Source organism: Apis mellifera, linkage group LG6, assembly GCF_003254395.2.
Source record: "Apis mellifera strain DH4 linkage group LG6, Amel_HAv3.1, whole genome shotgun sequence".
In the NCBI taxonomy this organism is placed as follows: domain Eukaryota; kingdom Metazoa; phylum Arthropoda; class Insecta; order Hymenoptera; family Apidae; genus Apis; species Apis mellifera.
The window spans coordinates 16,273,484-16,294,065 of record NC_037643.1 but is presented as its reverse complement, the minus strand read 5'-3'; the positions used below and the strand labels follow the sequence as shown (position 1 = coordinate 16,294,065).

Genomic DNA, 20,582 nt, shown 5'->3' with positions numbered 1-20,582 from the left:
CCTAGATTCGCTTGTCTAGGATAGGTACAAGAAGGGGACTATGTGACCTACATCTTAGAAAAAAATGTAACGAAAATATGATTTAAATTTGAATTCGAAATTGAAAATACAATCAACAAAATATTCTATTAATATATTAAATTAATTAATAATACTAATTCTGATTATCCCATTATTTCTTATCTCGATAAACATTCCTTATTTTAATGTTGTATTTACTTAATAAATAAAATAAATAAAATAAAAATGTATTATAAAAAAACTTGATGTATTTCAAAACATATTTAAAAAGAAAAAAATATTTAAAAATTTAATTTAGTTTTTTTAATATTTTTATATTATAAGAAAATTAATAAAAAATATTAATTTTTCAATAAAATACATTTAATGTTCAAATTTTAATTGCATACAAATATCAGAAGAATGATAAAAAATCTTTATTTTTTATTTAAAAATCGTAAACTAAATGTGTAAAGATAATGAACAAAATGATAAAAAAAAAATCGTTTAACTTAATTTAAATAGAAAAAAATTAAAGAACGCAATGAATTAGAAATGAAAGATAAATTGTGTATCAAAGATGTACAAAATTTTTTATTAAAGACGATTAAATAGCAAAAAAGAAGGGAAGTTAGACCAGTAACCTCTGACAACCTTCGTTTGTCTCGATTCAAACATTTTACCCAGTCGAGACATGGTAGTTCAAAGTCCTCTGGAGAAAACATAGCCACTGACTCATGCTTGCCAAAAGAATTCAAGGAAAGCAAGCACGAAAGCGAACTTTTCCAAAGTATACAGCATGATTCACTGATAATTGAATCTTTCAAATGAAAACGCATTAATCGTATCCAGAATATTATAATTTAAAAGGAAAATAAAAATTTAGATTCCAATTGTAATATTCTTAAGAATGCATTTTCTTTAGGTAAAGTGATGATAGAAATATAAAATCGTTAGTATTTCAAATTGGTCAAAAATATATATATATGTGTTTTATAGAAATTTCATAAAATGGTTACAAAGGCAAGGAACGAGAAGAAAGTAGACAGAGGTGTTCACAAACCATAGAAGTTGGTTTCCAGGGGTCTTTGAGCCCTCAAGCCGTTGACCTTGGAAAGGTAGCACGAAGATCTTGTGGTGTGAGAGCAGTAGTAGTACTCTGCCTCTCGTGGGCGTCCGGTAGGAGGTTACAAGCTTGCAAGAGGAAAAAGGCCGGTTGCGAATGCGGAGGGAAGGAGTAATACGAGCTAACGTATGTCTGGACAAAGACAGAGAGTTCCTCTGTGAAGAGAGGGTCGATATTTACCGACTTCCCCCCCCCCCCTCTTGGCCGGGCAACGACCTACCACCCCTGCATATTCACTGAACTCGCTCTTTTACCCTTCATATCGCTTTCTCTCTTGCATTCAATTTACCTCGCCTCTCAACCCCTTCACTATTTCTTCACAACATTCAACTGCCTACAATCTTCCCCTTCTCTGGCTACCCTTAGTGTCGCTACGTTATTGCGTTCTAACCCTGAAACAAACCAACTCGTGTCCCTTGAGACACCCAACTACTAAGAAAGACGTCGTGGTCAAGAGCGAGGACCCGACCCGACCGTGGCTCACTGAATACAGGAGAATACAAAACGGAAAACCTATCGATGAAGGAAAGAGGAGGAGAAAAAGAAGAATTAAGAAGAATAAATATAAATTATAAGCATTTTCACTAGAAAATTTCACAATAAATGTGTGTATTATTTGAAAATATCAATTTTCAAAAGTTTAAATTCATAATTTATATATAAATTTTATATGATAATTCATTTACTTTTATATTATATAGGTAACAAAATACTAATATTATATTATATAATATATACATAATATAAATAAATTAAGTAATCATTTATTCTAATAGTTTTTTATTCTAGTAAAAATATAAGTGTATTTTAATGCTTAATGTGTTCTTAAATTTACTTTTAAGTCTATATTCAATATCACATGTATAATATAGTAAATGGATATTTTTTATCATACATGCAATATATATAAAGTTATCAGAAAATAAAAATATTAATCAATTTCATGATAGCAGATACAAAAAATGTACGTATAATGTAAATAGTATTATTTAATACTTAAGTAAAAAATACTAAGTATAATATGACATTGTACTGCCATCTGTATGTACATAGTTTAACGAATTTCGCCTACTCAGTCGGTAAAAAAAATACGTTGAAATAAATCCTTTATATGAAATTAATATTCGATTATAAAAATATAATAAATATAAAAGTTTGTTTAAAAAAAGAGAAATTTGAAAATTTTTTAGCAATATATATCCTAATTTTTTTTTTTTTCAATCTCTTTTTTCATCTAGTTTAAGATTATATCCTAAAATAAATTTTTATTTTATATAATTTTAATACTAATAAATTTATTAACAAATAAATATAAACATAACATTTAATATTTTAAACTTTTTAATATTTCTAAATCCGAAAAATTTTTTGAATATTTAAAATTTTATTGCCTCTGATATGAAAAAATAAAAGACAAATAAATTTTGCATAATAAAGATACCGAAAAACATAGTATAAATGTTTTTAACGATCACGAATGTGTATTTTAACATCCCAACTTCTCAAATCAAAGTTGCACAGTAGAAGTATGTTCTACTAGTTACATCGAATGAAGCTCAAGCGGAAGTAACAATTTTACTAACTGATCTAATAGCATTTCTTCTTTATTCATATATTTTCATTCTACATTACAAATAAATTTTTAGTGAAAATCATCTATATATTCTCAGAAAGAAAAAAAATCATAAAAATGAATAGACCTACCAAATATTATATATTATATATTATATTTAATTATTTTAATAAAAAGTGCTATTTCTGTTGTTAAATTATTATATTACGTTTCACACATATGCATTAAAAATTTAACGTGAAAAATTTATCATGATTCTTAAAATAAAATTTATCTATTATTTATAACTTATCTTATAAGTTTTTTTTTTAGGATTATTTCACTAACGTATTCATTTATTTTTCTTTATTTTTCATATTTGAACATTTTTGCGCTTATCGCGAAACGGATAACATCCGCTATTGTTAATGTATTTTTCATATACTTCATTTGTCTCGGAAATTTCCAAGAATTATATATTTCTTTCTTTCTTTGCAACTTCATCGCGCAAAAATATCTTCGAACCATGTAAACAGTTCTCTAGAAAATATACACTCTTATTTGTATTTAAAGTTAAAAGCAACTATCTTATCCTACATACATATTCCACATAACATTGAAATCGACATTAAATAAAACTGTTCGTGTCACTATATAAAAGCATCAGTGATTTTTATATGTATTATATTATATAATGAAATACAGAGTTTTAAGAATATTTATATTAAAATTTAACTATAATTGTAAATTCAAGAACTTATTTGACATTTTTCTTAATGTTTTTATAGTTATTCTTTTATTTAAAATTGAGCAAATTTTTATTCAAGAAAAGAAAAATGAATGATTGAAAAAAATCGAAAACTGATATATTCATTTATCAAATTATATTAATAATAACAGATTTCTTAGTATAATAAAAATAAAAATTAAATATATAGTTATGTTAATACTACGTTTATGATAATTTTGAGAAAAATATTTTCTTGGTGATCAAAAAAATTAAATTTAAAAAAATTAATAATTATTTTTCCATTATGAAATTACGATTCAAATAAAAAAAAAAAAATTAAATAATATTAAAAATAAAATAAAAAGAAATTATTAAAAATAAATAATTTTTAGTAATTGATATAAATATGTAATACATGTATATCAATATAAAAATTATTCAACGTGTAAAAGTGCACTTTCTACCAGGAACTGTTCGAAACCTGGTTTACCAACCGATACAACATGCGTGTTAAATGTCACAATGCTAAGTCGCTATAATTCACTATGAATAAATTATATAATAAATTCTCGGTAAGAATATTTTAATGTACTTTTAAATGATTCAATAATATATTATTGAAATAATATATTACATAAAAATTGCATAAAAAAATATTAAAAAAGATAATTACATATAACATATTTTTTATATTACATTATATTATATTTACATTAATTAATTAGAAACTTTTTAAAGATGAAATATCACATATTTTGAAATCAAAATACATAAGATTAATAACAATTCATTTCAATGTTTATAAATATAAGTGTAATGATAAATGTAAATATTTTAAAAATTCAGAATTTACTAATTTCTTCAACATATATATAAGTTAAAAGAGTCAAATAGTTACAACTGTTGAAAAATAAAATCCTAAAAGCCGATGTTCGCATTTTGGTTCATAATCTTTTACTGCATTGCTGGCAAGGACGCATTGGATGTGTAATTAGAATTAGTCTTATAACTAAACTATATCGACACAAAAATTCAAAAATTCTTTATACTAAAATGCTATAATTTTAATTATGGAATGTTAATATTTTTCTGATTTTTTACTTGATTAATTTTAAATATAGAAATTAATCTAATTAATATTTTTATATTAAATTATTTATAATTTTGATTTAAATATTTATTAAAGAAATTTTATTTAGCAAGAAATGAAATATTGATTCAATTAGATACAAATCATAGATCTGATTTGTGTAAATATGAAAATATATTCACAGAATGAAGTAAGTTTTTCATTCACTTTTGCTCACTTTTGCAAGAAAAAAAAATTTGTTTTATAGATTATAAAATTTCACAATATTCTTGTTTCTCTAAATTCTTTTTTATTTCATTGTCATCCATTTAAATAATGCAAGAAAAAAAACTTGGAAAAAAATATTAATATTAAACTTGAATTGAAATAACTTCTTTTTTCATAAATTAACATTCATTAATAATATAGAATATTAATATAGAATAAACATTTACATATTACATATTACATATATATAATATGTATTAAACATGTATTAATAACATATATTAAATATTATAATTATTAAATATATTAAATATATAATATTATATATATTTAATATTGCATATATATATATTTGTGGAATATTTAAAATAAATTAATCAAACTATTTTATACATTCCATTAAAACTTTAATCCTAAGTCATTTCTAATATTTATAGTCATTTTTTGTACTAATAATTACATGACTAACCAAAAATCATAGGATCTTGATAGGAAAAATATTTCCTTCCTAATCCAAAAAGATCAGTAAATTCTAAAAATAAAAGTTTCTTACAGATAAAAATAAAGGTTTGCTAAGGTTTATAATAATCCTTATTGTGATAATAGTGAACCCTGATCTGTAAAATATTCTGCAGTGACACAAAGAATTATTGGATGGAATTCCAAGGACAAGGGACAAATAAAGATAAAAATTATTCTCAGGTATAGAGAGGATGAAAAGCAGGTATACGGAAGGTTTGACAAATCTAAGAAGGGAACAGTAATTAAGTGCAATCGTAAAAGCATGGCTGTTGAATAGGTATAGTCGTTGAGCAAAGATCAGTAAGAAGCAAGCAAAGTACGGTTAGTTTCTCCCCGGATGTCTGATGGCCTCTTTCTCGTACAAGCGGCCTTGTCAGGAATGCACATTTTCTGCAGGTTCACCGTTTACTTTGGCTTCGATTTGAATCGATGCACAGACGTCTACTACCTTTCACCCAACTATCTTCTAATCACGTGACCGTACTTGTTATCGCTTAACTTCGTCATGATCTTTATTGTCGCGTGGACCTTTCCAAGACGATCAACTTTCTTTCGAATATTTTCTAATTTTCTTAATTAATTTTGTTGAATATAAAGAGAATATGTTATGTAGAAAATAATTGAAAAATACATCTATAGTTTTAAGTTGATTATTTATTTAATTACATGAAAATAAATTTTTATTCAAAAATTGATACTATGATAATGAATATAATTTAATTATATTTTTTTTTTCTATTATTTTCTATTGTTCAAGCTATTAACTAGAATAATAAAATAATATTTTTTTTGCACTTTTGAACAAGTGAATAATTTTGTTATTCAATCAAAATATCAATGATTTGTTTAAGCGTGAACTTAAAAAATATTTAATTAAAAATCAACAAGATCAATGTTTATAATCCATTGTTGTATTTAAATAATTTAATCGCTTAAATTATTATTATTATTATATAATATTATTTCATATATATATATATATATATATATATAGAAAGAGAAAGAGAAAGATATAGAAAGAGAAAGGAAGTTCGCAAGTGTTTTAATACGACTAAATAACTAAGTTTCTATTGGAAACGAAAATGAAATATGATATATCGATGCATTCTTATAGAAAAATAAATATTATAAAATAAAAAATTTTGAAATCAAATTTAATATATTTATAGAAAAGAAAAAATTACATGTATAAAAGATTCACGAAATAAACGTGTATAATAATTATAATATATAATTTGAATAATAATAATTTGAAATTTATATAAAATTTATAAAAATTCAATCCGAAGTTATGTTGAATTGCAGAATAAGCATTGTTATGTAAAAATTTGAAATATTTCATAAATATTAAAAATATCAGAAACTTTTGTTCTATGCACATTATATGCACATACTTAATCGCATAGAAAAAGAATATACTTAAAAATTAAATTAATATTTAGTCATCAAAAAAACATTGTATTTGAAAATTGGAATTATTGAGAAACATGTGATTAAAACATGTGATTAAAGTTGATACAAGAGTGCCATATTTGCTAAATCATGAGTTATAATCACAAACATGTATTTTAAGAATGTGCTATCCAATAAAATTGAACAGGTGGTTAGAAAATATAAACCATATGTTTAGGAACTAATTGTAATGAAATATCTTTTCGATTTATTACTTATTCTAAGCATTATGCAATTTCCTAATGATTTTTATAATAATAATATAATCATTTCTCAATAAGATGAAAATCAAAAACCTTGGCAAGTTTGATAAAATCTCAATAGTAAACAATTTTTTTCATTGCATATTATAATAAAGCATAATTAGAAATTATATTTATGATAACTATATAACTATTTATAATATATATTTTTCCAGAAAACGATAGTTACAAATATTTGAAATTATAAATAACATAATATACAGTATATTATTTATAATATATAATATATTATAAATAATAAAAATATAGAAAAAAAAATATTTAAAAAGAAAAAATTTTTTGTGTAACAAATTTTTAAATTAAATTATATATATAAATATATAAATTTATCTTTTTATATAAAAATATGTAGATAAATAATAAAAGATAAATTTTATATATAAAATTGATCATTTAGTGGCATAATATAAATATAAATATATTTAGATTAAAAAATATTATAGATATAATATTTTGTTGCTATAAAATATTATCAAAATTTGTTTGCACATAACAGAAAATATACTTTTATAATTGATATTAACCATTTGAAAAATATCAGACAATATTAGGAATCGTGCTCTCGTGACACACGTGACACATCCAACTAGTAAATGATTACTGACTCACGCGACATCTCCCGAAATCTATCATAAGTATTACTTCATTTGATATTTCTTTAATAGTTTTAATTTATTTATTGAGAAAATGATGAATTATTTTTATGTAAAATAAAAAGATATGAACATAAAAATTAATTATAATAATCATGATTTGTATAATTAATATACTGATAATAATTGACTATTGTAAATAGCAAAACATATTTATTATTTATAAAAAAAAATTTATGTATAAAATGTATCTGCAATATGAAAACATTCGATCATTCGAATAAACAACTGTCGCGAACATAGCATGGCATTCAACTTACCTATCACCGTAGACATTTTTGGCTTGTGTGCTGCTGTACGCCTAGCCTAAGTTCTCTTATGACCGTTATTGCTAGTGATGGTAAGAAACAATGATGATTGAGAACATCTTTAGCGGCGTGATTGCCTACTGGTGATCCTATCCACTTTCGTTCTCAACATGCGAAGGTAACACACGAGGTCTCTTCCTTGAAGAATATACGCCTCGTATGGCGCGAATACTTGAAAAAACAACGATGGCTATTTGAATGAATGGACACTCGTGCTTTGCAAACGAAAAGACCGCTGTCGAAATTATATAACCTCCGCGGTAGCAAAGACGATATGATACTGGTAAGACGATGTTTTTGTGCGAGTTACTAACCACGAAACCCGGCAATACCACTGCTGCTACTGTTACTACTATCGTTAAACTCACTCTCGTACGGTAAATCACCAAATTTTAAAAAGATTCATTTCATTTGTCAAATATTAAAAAATATTTTCTTACATTCTATTCTTATATTACTCATATTATGCAATAATTATGTTAAATATGTTTTGTTTCAATTCATACATTTTAATAGGTATTTTAATAACCATATGCTGTTTATAACGATAATTTCCTGCGTAATACACAAATAACACAATTTATTGGCAAAAATTACTATATACAATATATAAACAAGAAAATTTTCATGTATAAATAAATTGACTTCGTAAAATGCCTTAAAAAAATATATATATTTTTTTTTTTAACTATATTTCAAACCATAGAATTATGAGACCTTGAAAATATTATTCCGTAAAAGAAATATAACGATTCTTTAATGATACTACGCACAATTTCTAATATATTATCATGAACTTTTATATACTCGTTGTGAAATTTTATTCGATTATTTTCACTATAAGTCAAATAAGAAAAAGAAAAGAGAGCAAGAAACGTGTGTACCGTGTGGCTTGATTGCCACATGTACACAGACTACGCGCGACACATAGCCGAACTTAATGTTCGGATATTTTCGTAAACCTTCGGTAAGTTAGCTATGTTGCCTCGTTTCATCCTATTCTCCTTCTCTTTTTCTTTCGGAAGTTATTTTCCTGTTTTCTTTTCATATATTTCTTTATATATCCTTTCACATGATCCATATATCTATAATTTTTATTGCTTTAATTCATCCATTAAATAATTCCTAATTTGTGAAAACAAAACTGTTTCATAAGAATCAACAGATTGTTCCCCCACTTTGTCTCTTTTTCACGTTTGTTTTTATTAATATATGTATTGAGCATATTTGCCTCGTCATTTTCCTTTTCCTTAATATTTTCTTAAAAAAAGAATTTGTATCATGATCAAAAAATCAAAACAAAAGAAATATAAATCAAAAAATAGATATAAATTTAAAGAAATATTTTAAATTAAATATTACAAATAAAATCATTTTAAAAATATAATATTTATATTTTTAACAAAAAATTCAAATTTTTTCAATATAATCATAATTCTACCTATGATTATAAGTTCTTTTCGTTTTATGATCTCTAAATTATATTTTTTTATATCATCAACAAATTTAATTATTCTAAAAATATATTTCTGAATGTTACAATTTATGTGAATTATGTTGTTTTGATAGATAATTCTATCTATAGAATTCAAAGAATTATTTAAAAAATATATAAAAATATGTATAAATAATTTATATTATATAATTTTTTTATAAAACATTTTGTATAAAACAATAACTGTAATCACAATTTGTAAAATTATATAAAAAAATTCAGAACTACACCAGAGAATAATAGAACTCACATAAACTCACATCTCTTTCATGGCTTCCATAATTTCATTAAGTTATATTAATATAAGTTTCTTATATATTTAATTGTTAATAATAAATTATATATTTAATTGTTATATATATATATGTAAATGAAATCAAATAATTTTCAAAAAATATATTAATATTATTAAATATTTAAAAAATCAAAAATTACTAAAAAAAATAAATAATAAATAGATCTAAGAATTTAAAAAATAAAATAAAAGATTTACAAAACATCACTGAAATTATATAAAATATAAAAAAATAAAATATAATTTTTAAAAAATATATCTTATCGTTTTAAACATAAAAAATATAAAGCAATAAAATAAATTATTAAAAGTTCATTTAAAATATATTATTTAAATTCAAAATCTGGGAAACTATAATCTCAATATATTCTTTTTAAAATAAAAATATACAAATTATAGAAAAATCAAATCATTGCATATATATAGTGCTTTCTTTATTTAATTAGAATTCCAAGTTTTTTAAGCAATAATCCTTTAATAAAATTAATATCGAAAACAAAAACAGTAATTAATTCTTATATAAAGGATATAAAATAATATAAGAAAATAAATGCATTATTGTAGAAATTTTTACGAAATGTCCCTAAAAGATAGCCACATGGACCGCATGGCTGTCCTAACCTTAAAACATAACCTCATTCGAGTATTTAAGTTATACGTAAAAATCTAATGACGTAAAAAAAACATATATATATACATATATGCATATATATATATAATGAATAAAATAAATATATGCTAGCATATATAAGAATTAAAAGAAATTAAAAATATAGTTTACAATTTGTACTCACCAGCATTTGGTACAAAACGCGGTGTATTAGTCGTAACCACAGTGTTGTAAGTTTGAGACGAATGAACACTTGGTTGATTGACGTTCACTATGAGTTGAGGTTGATGTTGTGGCGGGTTATGATGTGGCTGTGAATGATGTTGATGATGTTGGGGCAGGTGGTGATGTTTCCCTTTCGTTGGCATGCTCATCGCAGGCGTAGGCCTCCCTTCTTTAAACTCTCCACTACCTTCAAAGCTTGTTGCCTTATGTGGCTCGCTGAGGTCCTCATAGGTACGTTATTTTCACACGCACGTAGTTAACCGTAATGTTTGTCGAAAGACTTCTTGTCCAAGCAAACTTTGCTGAAAAATTCGACGTACGTGAAACGATGGTTAGCGTTCGGTCACCCGTACGGAACTGGTAGCACATTTACACGCGCGCGCACTTCAACTACGGTCAATTCATACGTAAAACTATATGTTCACTTTTTCCATACTTCTGTTTTTATTGAAATAACAGTTTTCGTTTGTACTCATCAATAAATTACACACTTTTTCTGCACAACGTCTTTGTCCGTTGGTTCGTTCGATCAAAAGTGTTTACGCTCTTATTACTTTTCCAAGATTTGCGCGCGGTTGGAATATTCAACTGCGCACGATCACTTATTCCTTCTTGAAATACTAATAAACTATTATCATCAATAATCGTACCTAGATCGTTCTACCTGCCTAAAATGTCGCGTAAATTGTTTGACAAATAGTAAATGACTTGTTTTCTTGTAAGAAAAAAGAAGCGACGCGCACCATACATTGAGCACAACCACAGCACGCCTTTCTTTCCATTTCCTCTTATCTATCGTTCTTTAATGGTAATATACAAGAATCTTAACTTGTTACACATTCGATATAAAGATAATTCAAAACAAATTAAAAAATCGTCGATAATCGATATTTGTTAAGTTATTTAATTATAAATTAGAATTACATGCGCATTAATTAATTTGTCCAAAAGATATTATTTTTTCGAAACGACACAAACGGATTTGTGGTAACATAGTGAAACAAAATTCTACAGCAACCAATCAAATGTCTGGCATAAACTATGTAGGGAATATAAAGTCAATCAGGTAACTATTTGATTGACTGTTAGCCACACTGACGGTTATACAGATATTGGATAGTTAATAATATATCTAAATCAGTAAAAAATACTTACAATAATGGATTTTAAACCATTTCTATATATTATAACATTTTAGAATTATTATTATTTATATGCAAAATATTTATTATTTTATAAATAAAAATAATTTTAAGAATAAATTTATTATTAAATTAATTTTATATTTTTAATAAAAAATATTTTATTATTTAATCGTAAAAAAAGATAAATTATTGCATATATATATTTATTTTTATATATATTTTTATAGATAATTATATATAAGTATATGTGTGTATATATATATATATATATATATATATATATATATATATATATAATATAAGTATATTTGTATTCTTAACACAAACGGAATTGTTAAGTACTTACGTAAGATCATATATTTTATTTATTCACATATGCACATTTGCATGTGCATATGCTACTTTTATATGTGTTATTCATATCTAAAATTGATGATTTGTTGAAATATTATATTTTTGTTGCTTGATATTGCTTTAACAGAATGAAATTGCATATAAAAATCACAATTATATTTATATCTTTAAAATTAAAAAATAAATAGATTATTAATTGAAAAAAAATATAAATATATTAAACGAGTGGGAATATATATGATAAGAATACATAAGCATAAAATAATACAAAAGATTTTAAATAAACAGCAAATAAATACAGCAAAGTAACTTTCAAGTAATATTAAAAAAATTAATTCTAATCGTGACTTCACTCGTAAAATTCAGCCGGTTATAATAATTTTTACTTTTTATTTCAAATTTATTTAATTATTATTGTTTTTACATTTAAAAATGGGTTCTCACGGTAAATTAGAAACTGAGAAATTAAAAAAAAATTTAGAGGCACAATTGGATAGACTAGTACAGCAATTAGAGGATATAGAAGAAAATCGGTATATTTGATAAATTATTCAAATTGTTAATTTAATAATTTTAAAATTAATTTTTTTTATAATATTATTACAATTAATAGGAATTTATTAGATGCAGCTGCATATGAAGAAGCTATGCAGCTCACAAAAGAAGATTTACAAGAATTCAATGAAAGTTTACAAAGATTGATATCTGGTGATACAACATTAATTGATCAACTAGGTGCAATACAATTGGTATGTTATAAAAATACATATATTTAAATTGAAAAAAATATTCATCTAAAAATATTTATTATAAAATATAAGAAATATTATAAATATATACTAAAAATTTTAATTAGGCCATTCAAGCAGCAATTAGTGAAGCATTTAAAACACCAGCTGTTATCAGAATGTTTGGGAAACGTGAAACATCACAACTTAGAAATCGCTTAGCTGAAATTGAATATGATATGAAACTTGGAAAAATAACTAAAGAAGTTTTTGATCTTCAGCGTGCAGAGGTACTAAATGCACTTAGACAACTTGGTGAAAAATTAGAACTTCAAGAATTACAATTATTAGAAAAATTAATGTTTAATAATATTGATACTACAAATTATGTGCAAGTAATTGAAAATGTAGACAAAGGTCGAATAGCCATGGCAGTAGTAGGTGATGAAGCTAGAATTCAAAATACTTAAATCTTAGGATGTTTTTTAACATTAATTTTTAATTTTTTATAAATGAATGATACTTCATATAAATTGATACACAAAAGATTGATACATTAAATTTAAATATTTTAATAAATTTTTTAATAAATCATTATAATCAAAATCATTATTTATGAAATACAATATTTAAATAATATTATATAATTAATAAAAATAAAAGATATATCAATATATATTTTTAATTTTACTATTTAATATTTTTTATTATAAGTAAATTATTTCTAAAATGACAAATTTATATTATTTATTTTAATTGTTTGAATATTTATATTTTCATTTCATTATTAATGTTGATTAAATTTGCTTATTTTAAATTATAATATATAAGACTGAAGATTGAAAATATTGTTATTAATATTCAAAATAAATAGAATATGAAATATATAATAAATCACTATAAATAATCTTCTTTTTAATGTATTTTTTATATTTTAAATTATATATGTATTTATTTTTAATTATATCATTATAGTATCAACTCTTATATAATATTTTAATATATAATCGTATATTATATATAAATATACAATATATATTTAAGTATTTTAATATATAAAATATGTTTATTTCATTGTCATATAAATTATATGTATATAAATTATATGTATATGAGAATAAAGAGACATGTATGTATTTATTATATATATAATATTTCAAATTGTATCATTATTAATATGTATACATACATATGTTTTATAAAAATATTATGAATAGTATATTAAAAAACATTTATTTATAATATTAAAACAATATTACATATTTCATTAATGTATTTAATAAACTTATTCTTATATTAATAAATTTGTTTTTAATTATAAGAACTTTTTATTAACATCTTAAAGATTTTAAATTTTAATAATATTTTTAGTTTTATTATTTTAATAAATAATTAAAATAAAATACCTTTTCATTATCCAAAAATGTTGAGTTTGGAAACAAATATACATATATAATCGCTTATTATCTTTTTACATTTTTACTTATAATTATAATTAATAATTACAAATCAAAGGATTTACATTTGTTTGCATACATATTACAAATGTTTCATTCAGAAAGCTTACATCAAGGCATGTCAAATTAGTGTCAAGAATATATTAATATACTTCTACAAAGTATCTTCTTTTTTCAAATACAGCAATTTTAATTTTTTTCTTATAAATTCTTTAATATTACCATAATATATCCATTATTAATTTAACGCTTTCGACGGCAAACTCTTTTATGTTCACGTTGCCAGTGGACTTGTTGACAATCAGTACTGCAATATGCAGTATTCCAACAGCAATGATATATTGCTTCAGCTTCACAATTATAACACTAAAATTAATATAATATAGATATTAAAATATATAAAGGAAATATTAGATTGCACGTATACAAATAAAGCTATTAAAGAATTATTACCCATTGTTTCTTCTTTATTTCTGATATAATTTGTTGATGTCTATCTGTTAGTTGTCGTAATTCTTTAGCATGTTCAGCTTGTAATTTTTCTAATTCTTTACATTTCTCCAATTCCAATTCACGACGTAATTTTTCTAATGCTGTTGTAGTAGGTTGTTCTGATGTTCTGCGTTCTCTTTTTATCTATAATACATAACATTATAAAACTGAAATTATAAAAATAGAAATTAATAATTATTAAATATTATACCTTTGCTGGTAATTTTTCTGTTTGTATTTGTTCTGTTTGTACAAAAACACTCTTGGTTCTTGGTTCTTGAGAGCTAGAAGTGACCATATCTTCTTGAGAACCTTCTTTCTTCAAACCTTGAGGACATGTGCTGGATATTTCTCTTGCAGGTTCTTCTTCTGCTACTGGCAAACAAGGTACTTGTCTTTCTTCACTTTTAGCTTTACTTTTTGAAGAACGTTCATTATGTTCAATTCCCTTTTGGTTTGATGGTATATCATTGTGACCATCTGAACTGAGACGTTCTACTTTAACTCTTAAATCCTTAAAAAGTTGTTTCGTAGGATTTCCCGTTGTATTTTTTGAACCTGATGACTCTATATTTCGGATTTTGTTCGGTTTAGGACCCTCATTATCGTCGTCGATGTCCAATTCTTCGATGGTCGTGCCCGACTTTTGCAGCAAATTCTGATGATGCTTCAGTTCATCAAATGCTCTGTTCCAAGCAGTGGATCTTTTTATCTATGGAAGGTAAATTGTGCACGTTTTAAGAAAAATTGATTTTCTTCCAATTGCACAATGAAACAGAGTGGTGAGAAATTAGTTGTACACTTTAGGCCACAGTATGTGCATACCTTCATTTCTTTCCATTTTCCTTTTTCCGAAGGCTATGCAAGAATTCGTTGTTAAGATAATAATATACCTAAGTGCAACAACAATTTCTAAATTTCTTTTTCTCTCAAGAGTTCTCTTCTATTGTGTCAGTGATACAATACATTGTAAATGGCGTGTAACCTAAACCGAGAATTTCACAGTGTTCGCGTGACAATTTCGCGTTGAACGCCGGATAATTTTGTGACTTATCTTTACCTGTAAACTTTGTAGACTGGTAGTAATCGGCCGAATGAACATTTTTTCGATGTTGGCTCGCATGTGATGACCTCCAAAAAAGCGAACGTCATAAATGTTGCCATTAACTTGCATCACTTTAGCTGGCCAGTAGGGGTATCCTTTTTGTTTTGCATAAACTAACTGATGTGGTGGATTACAAGGTATGCAAAACCACAGTTTTTCTGATTTTTCATTTGATATTCTATAGCAGTCAGCACAACGACGAATTTCTTGAAGATCATAACAGCAATCTTGATACATTGTATGACCCATTTCTCCAATTATGCTATGTGCTAAATAATTTGAATTAAAATTATAAATCATAATCAAATTTTTAGATTAAAAATAATTTATATTTATTGTGTATATGCACGCACGCGCACATGTGTATACGTACTTCCATGATATATAATAATATTGTGTAAAATATTATGTGCATCAGCTTGAAATTCAGCCAAATTATTATATTCATTCTTCTTAATTTTTGTATCCATAATAGCTAAATCCATATGGTGTTTTATGAGAACACCTGGTCGCCATGCATCTTCCCCTTCACTTATCCAAGTTGTACCTGAGTATCTATTAGCTGGTGTAACAATAGGATCATTGTTAAAAACAATAGTACGATTTGTAATTTCTGGTGGCAATTTTGCTTTCAAATGTCCACAAGTAAAACTTAAAATATGGTTGAGATCAATTTTATCTGAATATGTATCATTATTTATGCTCTGTAACAATTATTTCTATTTATTTTATCAATATATATATAAAATTTTAAATTTCATTTTTCAATTCAATGTACTTACTTCACAGAAATTACATATTTTCAATTTAACATTACTATGGCATTCAGGATGATAAACTCTGTGACATTGTTGACAACATTCCACTGTTCCTGCTTTCTGACATTTATAACAGTACCAATCGTGACCATCATTAGGTATAATATCAGATGGTAATCTATAACTTTCTTGTTCTATACCATTTTTTGTTGGTACTTTTTTTAAGTAAACAAGTCCATCATCAACAGCTTTATTTAATTCCTCTTGTGCCTCTTGTTCTGTAATTCCATAAACTCGAGCTAAATGCCGTACCATACGATCATTGCTTGGTAAACTTCTTTGATGTACAGTTATTTTGATAGCATCCCATATTCGTTGTATCATAAAAGGATCAGTTTTACGACGAATCGACATGATGATAAGTAAATACTAAAACAAATATCAAAAGAATATCAATCTTGTATATATTTTTTAAGAAATTAATAACTTTAAATAATAATACAAAAATATTTTCTAACATATTGCTTTAAATTATTTTATTAAAACTTATTATATAAATGTAATTCACATAAGAAATAGAAATAAAATATCAATACCAATATTTGTCATTATATAAATAATCAATATACCCTCATGTTACAATATTTATCATATCTAAAATATAACAGTTGTTGAGATAGCCTCATGTTTAACGTACTATATATTAAAATAAAATACTATGCTTCTTTATTCAACATTTCTAAATAGTATCTTTTTGAATTGCATAAAATATATAAATAAATAATTATAATTTTTAAAATAATTTTAGTGCATATAACATAACACAAGTGAATGTTAAATCATAAAAAATTTATACATACATAAGATGTATCATATAATACTTAATATATCTACATACATGTTATTATTATCCAGTGTTCTTACTATAATAGTTTTATTAAAAAGACAATTTAAAGAATGGAGAAATACACCATTATATATTTTGTCAATATCTGATGTATTATTTTCTATATTTACATCAAGTATATTGTTTACAAATTTTATGATACATATTACTTATTTGAATCACAATAAAGTGAATAATAAAATATTTCCAATAAATGAAAGTACATGGAATATAGAAGATATTAATTCTAATCAACAAATTAAATTTAAAAAATTTATGGAATATACTATTAATATAAATCAAAACAACTTTAACATGATTCCACAGTGTAATATAATAAAAATAATAATAAAATATGGAATGTTATTTTTTCCATTTACAAATTCATTTGTGTCTTTATTAATATTTTCTGTACAATGCAATTTAAATGCATTTCATCTTACAAATCAATATTTTAAACTGTTACAAACTGAAGAAATAATACATAAAGAGAATATTAATATAAATAAATTTAACCCAGAAATAAAATTTGATTCTATAGTGGAAATAATGAAATCCAAAAGAGTTTCAGGAATTAAAAAAAATATGAAGAATATTTTACATATATTCAAATGTAATAAAATGAAAAAAGATAAAAAATTTACTGTCATATTTATCTTAAATCAATGGATTTTGCCTATTATTGTTACAGGACTTTTATATTTTTCTGAATATGATACAAATCTTACAAATGACATGGAAAATAAAAAATGTTTTAGTGAAAATATACTTTTTCTTGATGATTGTTATAATATAAAATTTACAAATATGTCACAGAATGTTAATTTTGAAATATATACAACTCCACTATATGAAGATTATATTAATAAAGATTTAATAAAAACTTCTAATATTACTCAAGTAAATGAGATAATATCCAAAGTACAAAATCTTGTTTTTTCTGCAATGAATGATACATATACTATTCCTTCTAACATAATTTCTCAAAATGTTTCTGAATTTTTAAATATAACAAAATATTTTGAATTAGATATTCATACAAAAACTATAAAACAAAATAAGAGTATTGAAAGTGAACCTGATATAAATAATATTGAAGATGATCAAAATTTAAAAAACAACATGCAAATAAATAATTATATTGATAAAGATAACAAAGAATTATTATTTAATTATTTAATAACAAATTCTTCAAAACATTTATTAAGGAAAAAAACTTCTAACAATGGAGTTAACAATAATATAAATATCACAGAAAAATTAAATTTTAAAGAATTACAAATGTGTCTTAATAAAAGTAAAGATATTATAGATAATTTTATAAATATAAATAAAAGATATAATACATCAATTATATTAAATGACCAAATATATATTAATGTATTTAAATGTATTTATAATATTTCTGAAAATATACAAAATCATCAGAAAGATAAAAATAATCTTAATAAAAAGCAACAAAAAGAATTAAAAAAATTAAAATCAAAAGAAATTTTTCAATATAATTCAATTTTACATAAACAAAATGTATCATCAAATATTAAAATCAATATTTATCAAAATGATAGTGCATCAAAGATAATACAAGAAAATGTGGATAAATGTTTTATATCAACTAAATTTTTAAAGATACATTTGTTTGCATTAATATTTGTAATATATTTTCTGCCAATTTTATTCTCTTCAATTTTACATCAATATGGTAAACTGAAATGTCAAATTATTCTAAAAAACTTAAAAGCAAAATATATAATGCAATTAAACGATTTTAATTCTGATATCACAAATAAAGTTAATAATATACATTGTAATATTTCAATGAATTCTAAAAAATCTAGTAATTCAAAAGATGTTATATTTTTAAATAAAAACATTCAAGAATCAATAAATCTTAATAAATTATATCTAATAGAAACTCAACAAGAAGATTTTAAGCAAAATTGGAATGAACATTATAAAGATCAACAAAACATTTCATTTCATGAGAAAAAAATACAATTAAATGCAATACATCAAATAGAAAATATGTTACATCTTTTTAATAATATTAAAGTGTCTTTACTTTGTGGAATATTATTATGGACACCTTTATTTTTTGAATGTTTAATGAAAGTATTTACAGTTTTATACATACCAGAATGGTTATTAAATATAACATATTTAACAGGTATTTCATTTAATACTTTACGAAATATTTTCAATCTTAAAATGATAAGACTTCAAGAGAAGAATATGAATAATAAAAAAACAAATAGTATTCATCCTATTACATAAATCTGAACTATATTTAATTATCTAATTATTTAAATGATTAAAAACATTTTATTGTATATAATTTTATATTAAAAATTATATACAGTATATATTTTTGGTTATGCACATAAATGGCGTTATATTTTTTATTAGTACTTAAGTGAAATTATCTAAATTTAATTAAAATATTATTTCATCAAATTTTTTTCATTATAATGTATTACATTGTTAGAAAATAAATAGTTTTATCCTTATTACGTTTTAATTGATTATTGTTTCATAATTATAATTTAGTCTACAATTTTATGCGAGTCTAAAGTTTCTTACCAAAGCTAAAACACTAATTTGTAGTTCATATACTGTTACTTTGAATCGTAAATAAAAATTTCAACTTTAAATTATAGTTAATGATTCATATTTTTCTGTTTTATAATAAAATATATTTAAAACAAAAATAAATTTTTTGCCGACGCCCGCAAGCAATAATAAGACAATAATTAATATTAGAGACGCGCAACTACATTGCACATATCGCGTACGTCATAACTTTAACCTAACTTTAACAATGCGCGCGCATGTTAAAATTAAGTATTGAAAAAAACTAAAATAATCACACATATTTTCCATTGTTATAAAATTTAACGTTTTAAATTTGAGAAAATATTCTATTTTCTAAATAATAAATTAATTTATTTTTTGTTTTTACATTTTATATAATCCATATTTTCACATTATATTAAAAATAATCCTTTATGAAAAATATTTTTAACATAGTTCAATTATTATTAAATCATATTGTTTGTCATATTTAAATTATACATATTTAAAAATAATAATTATAAAATTTCACATGAATTTTTTTTTTTGCTAAATAAT

General features: G+C 23.3%; 4 protein-coding genes across 9 annotated transcripts in view; 2 read left to right on the top strand and 2 right to left on the bottom strand.

The window, feature by feature from the left end:
* The window catches only part of Eif4g (eukaryotic translation initiation factor 4 gamma), a 41,163-nt gene extending 29,671 nt beyond the window's left edge, over positions 1 to 11,492 (bottom strand). The window contains exons 1-2 of one of the 5 annotated variants that reach the window (XM_026441112.1): positions 10,488 to 10,690; positions 7,856 to 8,074 (exon numbers count right to left, since the gene is read on the bottom strand). In XM_026441112.1, coding sequence (XP_026296897.1) covers positions 7,856 to 7,871 — 16 coding nt within the window. In that variant the 5' untranslated portion in view covers positions 7,872 to 8,074; positions 10,488 to 10,690. 5 annotated transcript variants of the gene reach the window in all.
* Positions 11,493 to 12,257: 765 nt separating this feature from the next.
* LOC552159 (protein LZIC) lies at positions 12,258 to 13,341 on the top strand. The gene is made up of 3 exons (XM_624538.5): positions 12,258 to 12,560; positions 12,641 to 12,776; positions 12,884 to 13,341. Exons 1-3 carry the CDS (start codon positions 12,460 to 12,462, stop codon positions 13,223 to 13,225), a joined length of 579 nt encoding a protein of 192 aa, XP_624541.1. The 5' UTR covers positions 12,258 to 12,459; the 3' UTR covers positions 13,226 to 13,341.
* A 1,064-nt stretch (positions 13,342 to 14,405) lies between these two features.
* On the bottom strand, positions 14,406 to 20,330 carry LOC409593 (zinc finger MYND domain-containing protein 11). Of its 2 annotated transcripts, XM_393096.7 has the most exons (8): positions 20,034 to 20,330; positions 16,592 to 16,996; positions 16,183 to 16,513; positions 15,765 to 16,078; positions 15,530 to 15,562; positions 14,916 to 15,416; positions 14,666 to 14,848; positions 14,406 to 14,578 (listed from the first exon to the last, which is right to left on the bottom strand). In XM_393096.7, the coding sequence occupies exons 2-8, from the start codon at positions 16,979 to 16,981 to the stop codon at positions 14,456 to 14,458; spliced, it is 1,875 nt and encodes a 624-aa protein (XP_393096.3). In that variant the 5' UTR covers positions 16,982 to 16,996; positions 20,034 to 20,330; the 3' UTR covers positions 14,406 to 14,455. The 2 variants fall into 2 exon arrangements, with proteins under 2 accessions (XP_393096.3, XP_006570982.1); XM_006570919.3 differs by lacking the exon at positions 15,530 to 15,562 and having other exon boundaries at positions 20,034 to 20,325.
* LOC107964531 lies at positions 17,170 to 19,781 on the top strand. Its single transcript, XM_026441409.1, has 4 exons — positions 17,170 to 17,966; positions 18,045 to 18,539; positions 18,990 to 19,229; positions 19,284 to 19,781. The coding sequence occupies exons 1-4, from the start codon at positions 17,433 to 17,435 to the stop codon at positions 19,725 to 19,727; spliced, it is 1,713 nt and encodes a 570-aa protein (XP_026297194.1). The 5' UTR covers positions 17,170 to 17,432; the 3' UTR covers positions 19,728 to 19,781.
* Positions 20,331 to 20,582: the final 252 nt, after the last annotated feature.